The sequence below is a fragment of the Suncus etruscus genome, chromosome 6 (assembly GCF_024139225.1).
Source record: "Suncus etruscus isolate mSunEtr1 chromosome 6, mSunEtr1.pri.cur, whole genome shotgun sequence".
Taxonomy (NCBI): Eukaryota; Metazoa; Chordata; class Mammalia; order Eulipotyphla; family Soricidae; genus Suncus; species Suncus etruscus.
The window spans coordinates 135,624,766-135,640,005 of NC_064853.1; the positions used below are offsets into that span (position 1 = coordinate 135,624,766).

Genomic DNA, 15,240 nt, shown 5'->3' on the forward strand with positions numbered 1-15,240 from the left:
GGCGGGGCCGCCCCGGGAGGCGCGCGCGAGCCCCGGCGCTCTGACGAGGCGGCGAGCGCGCGCGCGCGCAGCACAGCCCGGCCGGAAGACGCGCCCGCGCCGCCGCCCAGGCCCGCCCCAGGCCCGCGGCTCCCTCGTCCGTCCCTCCGTCCCTCCGTCCCTCCGTCCCTCCGTCCGTCCGTCCCTCCGTCCCTCTCTCCCGTCCCTCCCGCCATGGCCGCCAACCTGAGGCGCCGCTTGGAGCAGTTCCTGCACGAGCAGAACCGCCTGACCGACCTGCTGGCGCGGCTGGAGGCCAAGAGCGGCGTGGACCGCTGCTACATCGCGCTCGGTGCGGGCCGGGGCGGCGGGCAGGGGCGGCGGGCAAGGGCGGGCGGGCGGCGGGTCCCTGGGCGGCGGGCGGCGGGCAGGGGCGGGCAAGGGCGGGCGGGCGGCGGGTCCCTGGGCGGCGGGCGGCGGGCCCCTCGGCTGAGTCCCCCGCGCCCGTGTCCCCTCCCCAGGCGTCGCGGCGCTGGTGGCGCTGTACCTGGCGTTCGGCTGCGGAGCGTCGCTGCTGTGCAACCTCATCGGCTTCGGCTACCCGGCCTACGTCTCGTGAGTACCGCGGGGGCCGGACGGCCGGCCCGGGGCGCCCGACTCCCCGGGAGCCGCGCCGAGCGCAGCCGGGGGGAGGCCCGGCGGCGGCGTGGCTTTCCCGGGAAACAAGAGGCGAGACAAGAGAATCCCTGGAAGGGAGGACGCGGGAGACCAAGACCCGCCTGCCGTGAGGCTCCGCGCCCGCTTCCCAGGAGCCGCCGCGAGCACAGCCGCCAGCAGCCCCGAACCGAAAACCCCAAAACCAGCCCCACCAAACGTGTGCCCGTTCCCTTGACAGACGCTTAATATCGAATAGTATCACGCATGATATAGATGATATGATACACATAGAACATATATCGTGGTGGTCTTTACACCACGGAGCTAAAGGAAAATCCAGACCGGGACCTTCACTTGGGCTATTCATTGAGGTTCCATTAGTATTTCTTTGGAACATACTCGCCAGGATCCCTTTTCCATGCATTCAAATACAAATAGGGGTCGGCAGGGGGGGAAAATAGGGCGCTCGCCTCGCACACAACGGATCTAGATTTGATCCTCTACGTCCCATATGGCTCCCCCGAGCGCCTCCAGGAGTCATTCAGGAGCACAGAGCCAGAAATAACCTCTGACCGTTGCTGCTTCTCGGCTCAGATCAAAGCAGAAAAGCAAATTGGAGTCTCTCTTCTCCATCAATGAAGATTGTTTTGCCATACCAGTCTTCCCAACAAAGCTGCTGGGTTTAATTTTCACTCCATTTGTCACTCATCTTCTCCACTCATAGACATACGATTTTTGTTTCTGTTTCTGGTTTGAGCCACACCCGGCGACGCTCAGGGCTTACTCCTCGCTCTGCACTCAGAAATCGCTCCTGGTTTGGGGGACCATATGGGACGCCACAAATCCAACCGAGGTCCGTCCTGGGTCAGCGTGTGCAAGGCAAACACCCTACCACTGCACTATCATTCCAGCCCCAATAGAGATACGGAAGAAAAATCCTTTCTAAGGAAGAAAAACCTTCAGCCAGGAGACTAAACATTATTATGTATCTCTCAGTGGCCAGGTTAGAATTTAATGAATGGAGGAAAACGGTATTAGAAGTTTTTATGTGGGCAATTAAACTGAATGAGGTAAGTGGTAGTTACTGTATTTTTGATATAGACTGGCTATCGCAAAGTCCAGCCACATTACAAGGCCTTCCCATTAAGCTAATAAACTCTTTCTAGCACTATTTGCCAAGTACCATCCAGATTTTATGTGTATACCAAAGGATTCCAAAGGTAGACCAGGAAAACTGGTTTGATCTGTGCATTGACAAAGCTACACAGTTTTCCATGAAATGTCATCTCATGGTAAATACATCTATTGGGAGTCCAGAAGCAACCCTGATTCCAAATGGCCGATCATTCTGTCTGTGCAACAGACAAAATATTCTAACACTAAATTTCTATTTTTATATTCCATTTCAGGAGTACTTTTAAAGATTTTGAACCACTTTGCACGTTTGTGCTTTAGGTATTATTGGGAAGAAATCTTGTGTAACAGTTGGATAACTGCTTAGCTGCCCGAGTTCTGTGGAATTAGCAAGGAAAATGGATTTTCAAAAACAAAGTATTCTTTGTCAGTGTTGCTTGATATATGACTAGTTACTCTTGGTGGGATTTGGCCATTGGTGTGGGCTTTTGGAAGCTGAAATTTCTTACTTGGGTGTGTCTAGATTTGTGTTTCAGGGGAAATGAATATGGCTAAGATGAGAAGAGAAATAGAAAATACTTCTTTTTTTTTTTTTTTTTTGGTCACACCCAGCAGCGCTTAGGGGTTACTTCTGGCTCTATGCTCAGAAATCGCTCCTGGCAGGCTCAGGGGACCATAGGGATACTGGGATTCGAAGCACCGTCCTTCTGCGTCTAAGGCAAACACCTTACCGCGGTGCTATCTCTCCGGCCCCAGAATATACTTCTTGACCAGAAATGGGTTAATTCTAGGAGGAGCCATTTCTTACTCATATTTTAATTTTAAGTCAACTAGTTTTAGTTTTATGCGTAGTCATTCTTCTTCCTTTTGTTTTGTTGTGGTCACATCCTGAGGTGTTCAGGAAACCATGTAATGCCAGGGATGGAACTTGGGCCTCCTGTGTGCAGTCTGTGCTTCAGCCCTGTGGCTTATTGCACCCCTTTCACAGTAGGTCCCCCTGGATTGTTGACTGCTGCTACCTCCGAGGGGTAATATTGCCTACTTTGGGAAATATTCTTACAAAGATCTAAATGTTTCTGTTGCTAGGAATTCTGTGTAATAGAGATTGTCATATTTTGAGTAAGTTTGACATATTTTAGAAATATTTTATTAACGTTAAATATTTCAAAGCATACTTATATTTCTACTCTATTTAAGGCAGTGACATTGAAGATCTTGATGGAATTTTTTGTTTTTGTTTTTGTTTTTGGGTTACACCTGGTGACGTTCAGGGGTTACTCCTGGCTATGTGCTCAGAAATAGCTCCTGGCTTGGGGGACCATATGCTATGCTGTGGGGGGTGTTGAACCTTGGTTTATCCTAGGTTAGCACGGGCCAGGCAGATGCCTTACCTCTAGTGCCACTGCTCCGGCCCCTTGATGGCATTTTGTTAAAAAAAAAAAAAAACTTAATGAAGAGAATTTCATGATTTAAGACAAAATTAACAAGGCTTTGATGCTCATGGTTACACCATACGGGACTGTGATATAACTGGGGATCACTGGTGCACGTGGAGATGGTGGGGATGGACTTTGCAACATTATGCTGCTAAGATTGTTGCTAGTTATTTTCATAGTCTCAGTTTATAATTTTTAAAAGTTCTTTTATAGTTTTTAAGGATTCTAAGATGCACCCAAAGTTGAGGACTCATGCTCTTGTGTGGCAATGGTGATGTGTACCCTCTATTTTTGGTGGGGTGTGATGGTTTGGGCTACATCTGGCAGTACTCAGGGCTTACTCCTGGATCTGTGTTCAGAGATCACTCCTGGCAGGATCATAGAGAATGCTGGGAATCGAACGGAAGTTGACCACTTGTAAAGTAAGCACTTCACCCCTGTTACCCTTACAAATGGCATAAAACAGGGCCAGAGAAATAGCATGGTGGTAGAGCGTTTGCCTTGCATACAGAAGGATGGTGGTTTGAATCCTGGGATCCCATATGGTCCTTCGAGCCTGCCAGGAGTGATTTCTTCCCTTTTTTTTTTTTTTTTTTTTTTTTTTTTGGTTTTTGGGTCACACCCGGCAGCGCTCAGGGGTTACTCCTAGCCAGGAGCGATTTCTGAGTGTAGAGCCAGGAGGAACCCTGAGCGCTGCCAGGGGTGTGACCCTAAATAAACAAAAAAAGGCATAAAACGGGGGGACTGGAGAGATAGCATGGAGGTAGGGTGTTTGCCTTGTAAATGGTGGTTTGAATCCCAGCATCCCATATGGTCCCCTGAGCCTGCCAGGGGCGATTTCTGATCATAGAGCCAGGAGTAACCCCTGAGCGCAGCCAAGTGTGACCTCCCCCCAAATGGCATAAAACAGAGGGATGGGAATGGCCTCCTTCTGCTGGGAATGATCAATAGCCAAGCTCTACTTGTGAAAGAGGGCCAAGAAGTTGAACTGTGTACCTGGTATAAAGTATTTAGACCCTGTCACAAGTGTGAAAACAGTTTGTGTTGTATTAGGCTAATCAGGACCTTTTTCACTCCTTCACTGATTCGACTGAATGTATCATTGTCAGAAAGTATGTACTTGAAATTACCAACTAATTCAGTGTCTTTTAAAATATGGTCTGTGATTCCCTTCAGTTTCATTTTTCTTATTGTTTTTTATAATTCTGGTTTTCCCAGCCAGTTACTTCATTTTTCATGTTTATTTAGTAACAGTCAGGTACCAGCTAAGTGCCAGCGATGGTGGAAGTACCTGGGATATAGCAGGAACTAAGCTGGATGTGCTCTGCATCTGTGTGAGTGACCAGTCCCCCAGGGCAAGCAGCAAGAGGTGGGGGGTATGCTGATCCCTACGAAGAAAACGGGCTAGGGGTGTGACTCAGGGCTAAAGTGTGCATCTTCCTGTGTGAGGCCCAGGTTTGGTCACTGAGGCTGCAAACAAACAACCGGAACCTGGGTACCTGGCAGGAGTCAATGTAGTGAGATCCTCCTGTGGTCTGCATTAACAGTGGCGCCAAAGCCTGGGATCATGGCAGGTGCAAGGGCTAAGTGTGCCAGCTGGTGGAGGAATTACTGGGAGTTCTGAGGGAATTTGGGAAGTGGGTGGAGGTACAGGGTAAGGCCCACCCAGCAGGGCTGTTATGAGAGTGAGCGTGCATTTTAATTTTATTTATGTATTTATTTTTTGTTTTTGGGCCATACCTGGTGGCACTCAGGTTTGTCTTTACACTCAGTTATCACTCCTAATGGACTTGGGGTTCTGGGGATCAAACCCTGGCCAGTGGGGTGGATGCTCCACCTGCTATACTATCTTGCTCTGCATTTTTATTTTAAGGTTTTTTTTTTTTTTTTTAAGTTAGCCTGTTTTCTGGTCACCTTGTGTGGTTTTAAATAGGGATGACATAAGATGACTTAGCATACTAAGGTTCCCTCTGGCTGCTGTGCTCACTGGAAACAATTGGCAACCTGCCCAAAGTCTGCCAGTTCCTGAAAACTGCATGCTTGTGCTGCTGTCAAAGCTTCCCTGGCCAAGGACTGGTCCATGGTGAAGTTTGTCACAGGGTAGGGTGCAGTTAGGGACTGAGAAGTTAGAGTGCAGAGAAGGGACCACCAGAAGAATGACAGTGGGAAGTGATCTCTCTGGACAAGAAGGGAGAGCTGAAAGGAGGTAAGTGATATGCCTGATACCCTTTCAGTAACAGTATTGCAAACCACAGGGCCTAAAAGGGAAAAAAGACGGGTGTCTGCAGACCACAGAGGCAGGCAGCAGACATTGTGGCAGGACGTGGCCACTGGTGAAGGGATGGGTGCTGAAACATTGTAGGCCTGAAACACAAGTAGGAACAACTTTGTAACTATCTCCTGATAATTCAGTTTAAAAAAATGATCTTAAAAAGCCTGCTTTCCCTGGCTATGACGGGGAGGGGCCCAAGATGGTAATAAAGGCCAAACCCAGCCTGGCCACAGGGCAGGGACACCCTCTGGAAAGGCGCCTGAGGCTGCCTGGCTCTCCTATGATTCACCGCCCTGGGAAATGTGTGGGTGTGGCTGCCAGGCAGGCCCTGGCATGTGGCAGTGTGACCAAGGAGAGGAGACGTGGTGTTTATGTGGATGGTGCAGGGCTGGAGGGTGCCCCTTCCTGCTCTTCCTTTCTGTGGCCTACTTTCCCTCATGAGCTCCTGAACTGCTTCTCACAGGCAGTGAGAAGTGTGAATCTATTCTTGTTATCCAGAGCTATAGGAGTTATTGCCCAGTTCCCACTTCCTTTTAACCCCAGGAAGGTAAGAGGACATATTATAGGCGAGGCCTATAATAGAAACCTCTCTAGAATGTGGCCGTCACACCTACAGATTTTGTTCCTGAAACATATTTCACATGCAAAGCAAGCAGTTAGTGGTTAGTGCATTCGTGAAGTTTGCAGCGTTATCAGCGCCTATTTTCTCACCTCTAAAGGTGAGCGAGCGAATAGCCTCTCCCCATTTCTTCTGTACCGCAGTCCTAGAAACCCTGGTATCTCTGTTTGAGATACCAGGCATGCAGCCTGCATGCAGCTTTTTTGTCTCTGTTCAGACCTGCTTTAACAGCATCAGTGGCACTATTTGGTAGTATGTGGCACCTCATAGGCTGTCTCTGGGGGTAACTCCCTCAGAGTGTTAGCTCTGAATTCAAGATCCATCCCACAAAGACCACCTTGGAGATGAACAGCACTGCAATAGGGCATGGGAGTTTACTTACCAGCATGCTGGGGTCACCCCTCTAAGGCAAAGACCCCTTACTGAGCTCTCAGCTCTCCTTTTTTATTTTTTTTTTTTTTTGGTTTTTTTTTTGGGGGGGGGGGTCACACCCGGCAGCGCTCAGGGGTTACTCCTGGCTCTACGCTCAGAAATCTCTCCTGGCAGGCTCAGGGGACCATATGAGATGCCGGGATTCGAACCACCATCCTTTTGCATGCAAGGCAAACGTCCTACCTCCATGCTATCTCTCCGGCCCTCTCATGCTCCTTTTAATAGGTTTACAGAGGCTTTAGACCATCACAATTAACCTTTAAGTTGATTGACTATTATCTAGGATATTTACTTTTAGGGTTAGTTATTTAGAGTGAAATATTGTGGGTTTATAGGCTTTGGGGTCTGCGTCAGCTGAAGTAGTAGAGGAGGGGCTTGAGCACCCACTGGGCGCCCATGACCTTGTCCACCCACAGACCCCCAAGCGTTGCTGTTTTATCTATTTTAGAACATGCCCTCAAAGTTCCTGAAACTGGCTGTTCTGGTCTGGTCTTTGTTCCTTAAAACTTGAGCCTGTCATGGCTGTACTTAGGTTCACAGCAAGCTAGGTTACAGTTAATGTAATTCAGACTTTAGATTAATGGCATTTTGTTTCTCTCCCCACTCCTCTCTTCATATGGAACCATGCAGGGATGGGATTCAGTGCCTTTTTATTTTATTTTGCTTTGTGGAGAAAAAGAAGATAGTTTGCCTTCTTTCCTATTTAGAAACTTGTTTTGGTTTATTTTGGGGGCACACTGGCAGTTCTGGTTCTGTGTTCAGAAATTATTCCTGGAGGACCTCAGGGAACCGTATGTGGGGCTGGAGATTTGAATCAAGGTTGGCTGCGTGCAACCCTTGTGTCTTAACCCTTGTACAGTTTTTACAACTCCAATGTAGCAATTTAAAAATATCTAAGAAAAAATCTATTTAGGTCCTCTTAATATTTTATATAGATGTACATATATATCTCACTGTTTTTGGCTTTTGTGTCACATCTGGTAGTGCTCAGGGGCTAGTTAATTTTTTTTTTTTTGGTTTTGGTTTTTGGGCCACACCTGGTAATGCTCAGGGGTTACTCCTGGCTATGTGCTCAGAAGTTGCTCCTGGCTTGGGGGACCATATGGGACACCGGGGGATCGAACCGCGGTCCGTCCAAGGCTAGCGTAGGCAAGGCAGGCACCTTACCTTTAGCGCCACCGCCCGGCCCCGGGGCTAGTTATTTTTGATGCTTAAGGTGTGTATGTGGAGTCATTCTTGACAATATTTACAGTATCATGTAGAGCTAGGGATTGAACCCAGACCTACATGTAAACCACTCTTCAGTCCACCGAGCTATCTCCGAAGCCTTCATATATTTTCTTAAAGAACAGACTGAGTTCCTGGACCCTCAGAATTAGCTGTGAACTTTGCTTCCTGTGTATTTCAAATGATGCAGGGGTAGAACAAGATAGAATTTGCATCCCTACATCATATACAGGCTGGAACTGATATAACTGTACAGAGAAGTTAAAGCACACACAGAATGTTTTAGCTAAAATGGTACGAAATATGCTGGAGTTCATGGGCCAGAGCTGTAGGGAGTCTGCTTTGCACACGTCCAACCCTGGACGGACCCAGTTTAACCCTGGCATCCCATATTGTCCCCCAAGCCTGCTAGGAGCGATGTCTGATCTCCCTGAGTGCTGCTAGGTGTGACCCAAAAACAAAAAAAAAAGAAATATGCTAGAGTTCAGAGTTCTGAGGTCTGTTAGGTCCTTGATGTTTCAGTGTTTTTATCTTATGTTCTGCATATCTTTGTGAGCTTATTGTAAATGTTATCTCCTGTACCCCCTTACTTTTCCCTTAATTCTGAGCACTTGTGTACCATTCACATCACTGACACTTTGCTCTCCATGCACATGAACCTGAAAGATATGTATCCTGTAAGACTCATGACAGCCTGTGATGGCACTGATATGATTATTCCCTTTTACAGGTAAGGATACAGAGACAAAGAAGTAACAGGGCATGTCTTAGGGGCCTCGGGGTCACTCATGGCTATACTTGTTCTGGGGGTCTGTGAGGTAAATTGAGGCCTTTGAAATAGTTCCCTTTTGTATCTTTATTTTCTGTTGGTCTTGTTTTCCCATTGCTTTTCATCTGGCTTTTTCTCCTTCCCCTGGGGAGGGGCTTTTTTTTGTTTGGTTTTGGTTTTTTGGGCCACACCTCGTGACGCTCAGAGGTTACTCCTGGCTATGCGCTCAGAAATCGCTCCTGGCTTGGGGGACCGTATGGGACACCGGGGATCGAACCGACCTCTGTCCTGGATCAGCAGCGTGCAAGGCAAATGCTCTACCCCTGCACTATCTCTCAGCCCCAAGGGGGAGGGGCTTTGATCGGATCTCAGTAAATGGGAGGCAGGAGAGCTTAGCTTAGCTGCCACCTAGGCTTGTGGTTCCACATGGTGGAGCGACTGACTTGTGGGTGAACAGCTTGCAGTGTGAGTTTTCTTGCCTGCTATAACGTCCACATCTCTGTGCATTACTTATTGTGGGGAATTACTACCGAACCAACTTCTCCTATCCTCCCCAGACAGGGGATATAGGATATCCCTTTCCCTTCTGGGAACTGTGGGAAAACAACTTATTACAGGGGTCAGTGCTCGGGCCTGTGATGCTGGGGACACGGGCAGCTGTGGCATTGCTCAGGGCCTTTGTGCTGCTGGGGATTGAAATTGGGTCTTTGTGGGCCCGGAGAGATAGCACAGCGGCGTTTGCCTTGCAAGCAGCCGATTCAGGACCAAAGGTGGTTGGTTCGAATCCCGGTGTCCCATATGGTCCCCCGTGCCTGCCAGGAGCTATTTCTGAGCAGACAGCCAGGAGTAACCCCTGAGCACCGCCGGGTGTGGCCCAAAAACAAAAAACAAAACAAAAAAAAAAAGAAATTGGGTCTTTGTGCAGGCAAGACACAAGCCCTGACCTCTGAGCCATTGCTCCTATAGTCCATGTTTTTAACTTGTCTGTCATTCCTGATTGGCAGTTTCAGTGGGGCACAGGATGTGCCCTAACTCTGTAGGATGGAAATGGAACTGTTGGTGTTAATTTTTGTGAAGGGGTGCAACACCTGACACCTACTGGGGGCTACTCCCACCTTGGGAAGCTCCTTCTGGAATGTGATCGAATCTGGGACTCTAGGCATGTGCTCTAGATTTTTGAGCCCTCTTGCAGGCCCTGGTGTTCACTTTTTATTTTATCAGTTGGGCACTTCCAGATAGGATATTGAAATCTGCACTCAATTTTTTTGGAGTGCCTTGTGAGCATGGATTACATTAGAGCATATCACTTACAATTTCTTATCTGTCAGGTTGCTTTATTCTACAATGGCAGCAGGATAATATTTACTTGTAGAGACTTCCTCTATCTCACAGAGCAAGCCCCTCAGAGGATGGCCCTCTGAATTGTATTTTAGGAGCGGACACATCTTTGCCTGTAGTTCCGTGTCAGGAGGAATAAATATTAGGGGAGGAGTAGGGTTGGGGATAACCCCTAAAAGGTAGGTAGGTACACTGTCTTGCATGCAGCTGACTTAGGTTCTAGCTTCATCATCTTATCTCCCTGAGCCTACTGGGAGTAATTTCTTTCTTCTTCTTCTTCTTCTTCTTCTTTTTTTTTTTTTTTTTTTTGTTTTTAGGTCACACCTGGCAGCACTCAGGGGTTACTCCTGACTCTACGCTCAGAAATTGCTCCTGGCAGGCTCAGGGGACCATACGGGATACCGGGATTCGAACCGCCAAGATTGCATGCAAGCTATCTCTCCGGCCCCTGGGAGTAATTTCTAAGCTCAAGCTCAGAGCTAGGAGTAAGCTCCACTGAGTGTGGTTCCAAAACAAAAACCAAACAAAAACAAGGTGGTAAAGAAAGGAACTGGGGAAACACTGTGGCACACAGAGTTGTGATAGAGCTAACCACGAGTTAGCATCTTCTTAGCTAAGGATGTACAGAATGGATTTGGTTCTGTAAGGGTTGAAGCTAGTTAACTGAGATTTACAAGGAAAGACTCAGCTTATTTCTCCTGGAGGGAAGGAGACTTCATTGGTGCTCAGGAGGCTGCGCTCGTCCAGTGATTCTTGGTCACTGGGCAGCTGCTCAGCGTGAAGGCCCCAGGTGGGGCTGCTTCTTGCACCTGGGCCACCCGGTAGTGCTCAGACACCCTCAGGATCACTCAGTGTGGTGGTGGTGGTGGTGGCTTCCTGAACTGCACCCCAGGATGCTCTAAGGCTACGTGCGCTGGGGATTGAACTAGAGTGGGCTGCGTGCAAGGCATGTGCCCTGTCTCTGGTACTCTCTGTGGTCCTGGATGACTCAGTTTAGAGGTATATAACTCAATGAGCTCTAGCAATAGTGTAGTGGTAAGGTGCTTGCCTTGCGTGCAGGTGACCTGGGTTCAAGCACTATATGGTCCCTGAGCCAACCTGGATTGATCCCTGAGCACCAGTGGGTGTGGCCCTAAAAAGAAAACAGAACAAAAAAAGCGGTCCTTGCTCAAGTGGAATTTAAGGAAGTTGACGTGTTGTGACTTACGGTTTAGAACCCGCTTCTGTTTCAAAGAAGCATAGTCATCTGCAGCGAAGCCGCATGAAGCTGGTGGTGCTGGAGGATGCTTATTTGGCTCTCTCGTATGGGTGTGTGTATGCATTTGAATGTTTGAGAATTCAAACTTACCTTGTTTTCTTTCTTACTCTTGAGAACTTGGGAACAAAGACGTCTTCTACAAAGCTTCTTCTGTTCCAATGACATTACTTTTGATCCTCGCAACTGTATGTTCTTTGTTACAAAGCTTAAAAGCAGAGAGCAAGCATGCCCACACTTCAGTGGGAAGCATTTAGCACAAGCAAATGTTACTTCCGGGGGAAGGGCATCTGGATCAAAAATATAATTGGCGTTCAGTAAGTTTAAGTAACAATGAAATCATAAACATTTTACTGCCTTTGTCATCATCATTTGACTGATTCAGCAGTATTAGCATTAGTACTATTTTATTAGTACTATTTTATTTTATTATTTTTTATTTTATTAGTACTATTTTAAGATGAAGAGTTATAAAGAAAATGGGAGAGGTAATTAACTGTTCATATAATGGCTTGTGAATATGTTTTGTAGTTAGTAAAGACATTTCCATGTCCCCTTGCCTGTGCCATAGAGAGAATTTTTGAGGAGCGAATTAGATGATTATTCCTAATCTTAAATTTTCTGGGCTCTAACATGTTCTGTAATATTGCCTGTGATTAGAGTAAGCTCTTTATAGAGACCATGAAATTTGGTCAGTTTGTTCTTTCAGGCTCCTCTTTTCAGGACTGACTGCAAGGTCTTGGTCTTCAGCTTAATCTCTTCCTCTATAGTATTTAGAACTGTTGTGAAAACATGCATTTTCAAATATTTTGTGGCTATCTATAACATTACCAACTAATTAAGTTTGAGAAAATAGGATATAATATGGTAAAAAAATTTAAAGCTATAAAAGTAAGGAGGGCTGGAGAGATCAGAGGGGTTAAGGTCCTTGCTTTGTATGTGGTCTGCCCCATTGTTTTTTTTTTTTTTTTTTTTGGGAGGGGGTCACACCGGCAACGTCAGGGGCTACTCCTGGCTCTACGCTCAGAAATCGCTCCTGGCAGGCTCGGGGGACCATATGGGATGCCGGGATTCAAACCAGAACCACCATCCTTCTGCATGGAAGGCAAACGCCTTACTTCCATGCTATCTTGCAGGCCCCATGGTTTGCCCCATTGTGATCCCTGATACTGCAGATGGACTTGAGCATCACCCGGTGTGGCTCCAAAGCAAACAAATAGACAGAAAAGCAAAAATAAAAAGACTTTTTAGCATTTGAAACACTAAAGTCTGGTCATGTAGAAACCTGCCCTGATTTCATTCTGCCTTTGCTCATCATTCTGATACCTGAAGTGGAGCTTATCTCAGTCACATGATGTCTGAGTATATCCTAGAGTCTGAGACTCCAGCCAGGATATCTGCTGGCAGGAAACGACACTGCTCTCTCCAGCTTGATCCTCTTTCATCCAAGGAAGGCCTGTCTGGGTTGTCCCTTCACAGTTTTTAAGGCACTTGGGCTGATGCTGAACTTCTTGCGCCCATCCTTGCCAGTGCTGGAGTTGCACCTCCATCATAGTTTCTGATGCCTTTGCTGCACTGTTTTAGCTTCCAGCATTGATCTTTTAAAACTGCTCCAACAAATGGCCTTAGGCATCAGAACTGGAGATAACTCAACTTACTTGGGGGTGGGGTGGTGCCAGTGGAGGAATCTGTGGGACCTTGGCGGCAGGAAGTGGGCACCCTTATGCTGGTGTTTGAATGATGCATGCAGGAAACTGTCAGCAACATCTCTGTAAAATGGAGCAAACAAAATCATCTTCTGTTTAATTTATCTTCCTGTTGTGGAAGAATAGTCTTCTGGGTATCACTGCTGCCTGGAACAGATTTGGAAACCTTGACTATAAACTGAAGTTGCTCGTCTGGAATGGTGGTTGCTCTTAAAGCAAGTCAGGCCTGGGCGTGTGCTGGGCTCCTGGCCTATGCTCTATCAGTGCTTTCTCCATCTTCCGTTTGACTCACAAGGAATCTTCCATTATGGTTCTAACACATGGTGGATGTGGCCAAGAATGTCCCTAAAATTTAGCTCCAAAATCTTTGATCTGTGAGTCACTGATCCAGCCCTCCCTCCCTCCCTCCCTCCCTCCCTCCCTCCCTCCCTCCCTCCCTCCCTCCCTCCCTCCCTCCCTCTCTTCTTCCTTCCTTCCTTCCTTCCTTCCTTCCTTCCTTCCTTCCTTCCTTCCTTCCTTCCTTCCTTCCTTCCTTCCTTCCTTCCTTCCTTCCTTCCTTCCTTCCTTCCTTCCTTCCTTCCTTCCTTCCTTCCATCCTTCCTATAGATGTTATGAATGATTTGTTTTTATTTGGTTGTTCTTTCTTGGGACACAGTGGTAGTGTTCAGGGCTTACCACTGTTTCTGTTCTGAGAGATCACTCCTGGAAGACTTAGGGGACCATATAGAGTGTCAGGGATCAAACAAGTGCCCTGCCTGCTGTTCTCTCACCAGCTCTAGAGATGTCTTATAGGTTTATCTTATTTATGAAATTAGCTTATCATACAGTGTGCATTGCACTTTATACTATAGGATAGGGTGACAAGTGTTTGGCCCCTAGGCCTTGTGGTCTGGTCCTGATAAATGATGCTGCTTCTTATCAACTGCCACAGCCTGTCAGAGTATATTGTATGGCCCATGAATGATGTTATACATATCCAAATGGTCCTCTACAGAAAAAGGTTTCCTACCTTTTGTACCAGAGAATCAAGCACCAAGGAGCAAGGGTCAGAGGAATAGGATAGCATGGGGGGTGAGGGTGGGGGACACATTTGCCTTTCATGCTCTAACCCAAGTTCAATCCTTGGCATTCCATATGGTTCCTTAGTCTACCAGTAGTGATCCCAAGAGTGAAAAGTGAGGGAGAACCCGAGAGTTCATACCAGTCTCACTCCTCAAATCTTTTTATAATAATAGATTATAGGTTTGTTTGATGCACTGTTAGTCTGTTAGTACAATATATCTGGGGTAAAATGAAATTGTAGCCTGAGAGATAAATTAATAATAAAAATAATAAATCTGGTAAAATTTAATTCTAGGGCAGGTATTTGCCTTGCACACAACCAACAGGTACATTTCCTTTGTACACTGCTAACTCAGGTTCGAGTCCTGGCATTCCCTTTGATTTATCAAGCCCTGGCAGGAATAATGCCTGAGTGCAGAATCAGGAGTAAGCTCTGAACACTGCTTGGTGTGGCCCAATATTCCCACCTCAAAAATCAGTTAGGGGCTGGAGAAATAGTTCAGGAGGAAAGCCACTTGCCTTGTATGTGGCTGAAACAACTGTGAGCTGGTTCAAATCCCTGACACCACACATAGTTGCCCGAGCTCTGCTGTTGTCATTTCTGAGCACATTTCTAGTAGTAGACCTTGAGCCTGTTGAGTGTGACCCCAAACTAAAATTCTACCATTAGCTAAATCTAGTTTAGTAGATTTCAAAGAAGTGAAATCTAGTGTTCCTACTAAAATTAGATTTCACTTCTTTGAAGACATACTAGAATTTGGTTTCTTGTCACTTGACTAGTTGGAATTGGATTAGGTTGTTATTTATGAACCATGCACTCAAGTTCTATGTTATATGTAGTAATCAGGGGTATATGCATATGGGCCTCGTAATTACAAGCTGTTTAAATCCTTGAGCAAATAAAAGTGTTTTTGGGGTGTTTTTTTGGACCACTTCCAGCAGTGCTTTGGGGCTACTCTTGGCTTTGTAATTAGGGTCACTCCTGGGGTAGTCCTCAGTTCATGTGATGCTCAGAGGTTCATGTAGTGTTGGTATTGAACCTCCTGCATCTTAGCCAACCCTGAGCTGTCTGACCCTAAATTCTTTTTTGTTTGTTTGTTTGTTTTTGTTTTTGTTTCTGGGTCACATCCAGTGGTGGTCAGGGGTTATTCCTGGCTCTGCGCTCAGAAATTGCCCCTGGCAGGCTCGAGGACCATGAGTTGCCCAGAATCACACCGAGGTCCGTTGGGGTTGGCCACGTGCAAGGCAAATGCCCTACCTTAAATTATTTTTCAGGTTGCTTAGTTCCCATTGAGCTTTCTAGTTTTTCATGGCTCTGGGTCCATCATCCTCCAGAGGTGCCCTCCACCCCCAC

General features: G+C 47.0%; 1 protein-coding gene across 1 annotated transcript in view; it reads left to right on the forward strand.

Annotated features, from left to right (window-relative positions):
* Positions 1–213: 213 nt before the first annotated feature.
* The window catches only part of REEP5 (receptor accessory protein 5), a 34,131-nt gene continuing 19,104 nt past the window's right edge, over positions 214–15,240 (forward strand). Inside the window, exons 1-2 of the mRNA XM_049776099.1 lie at positions 214–331; positions 501–594. Coding sequence (XP_049632056.1) covers positions 214–331; positions 501–594 — 212 coding nt within the window. The remainder of the gene's footprint in view (positions 332–500; positions 595–15,240) is intronic.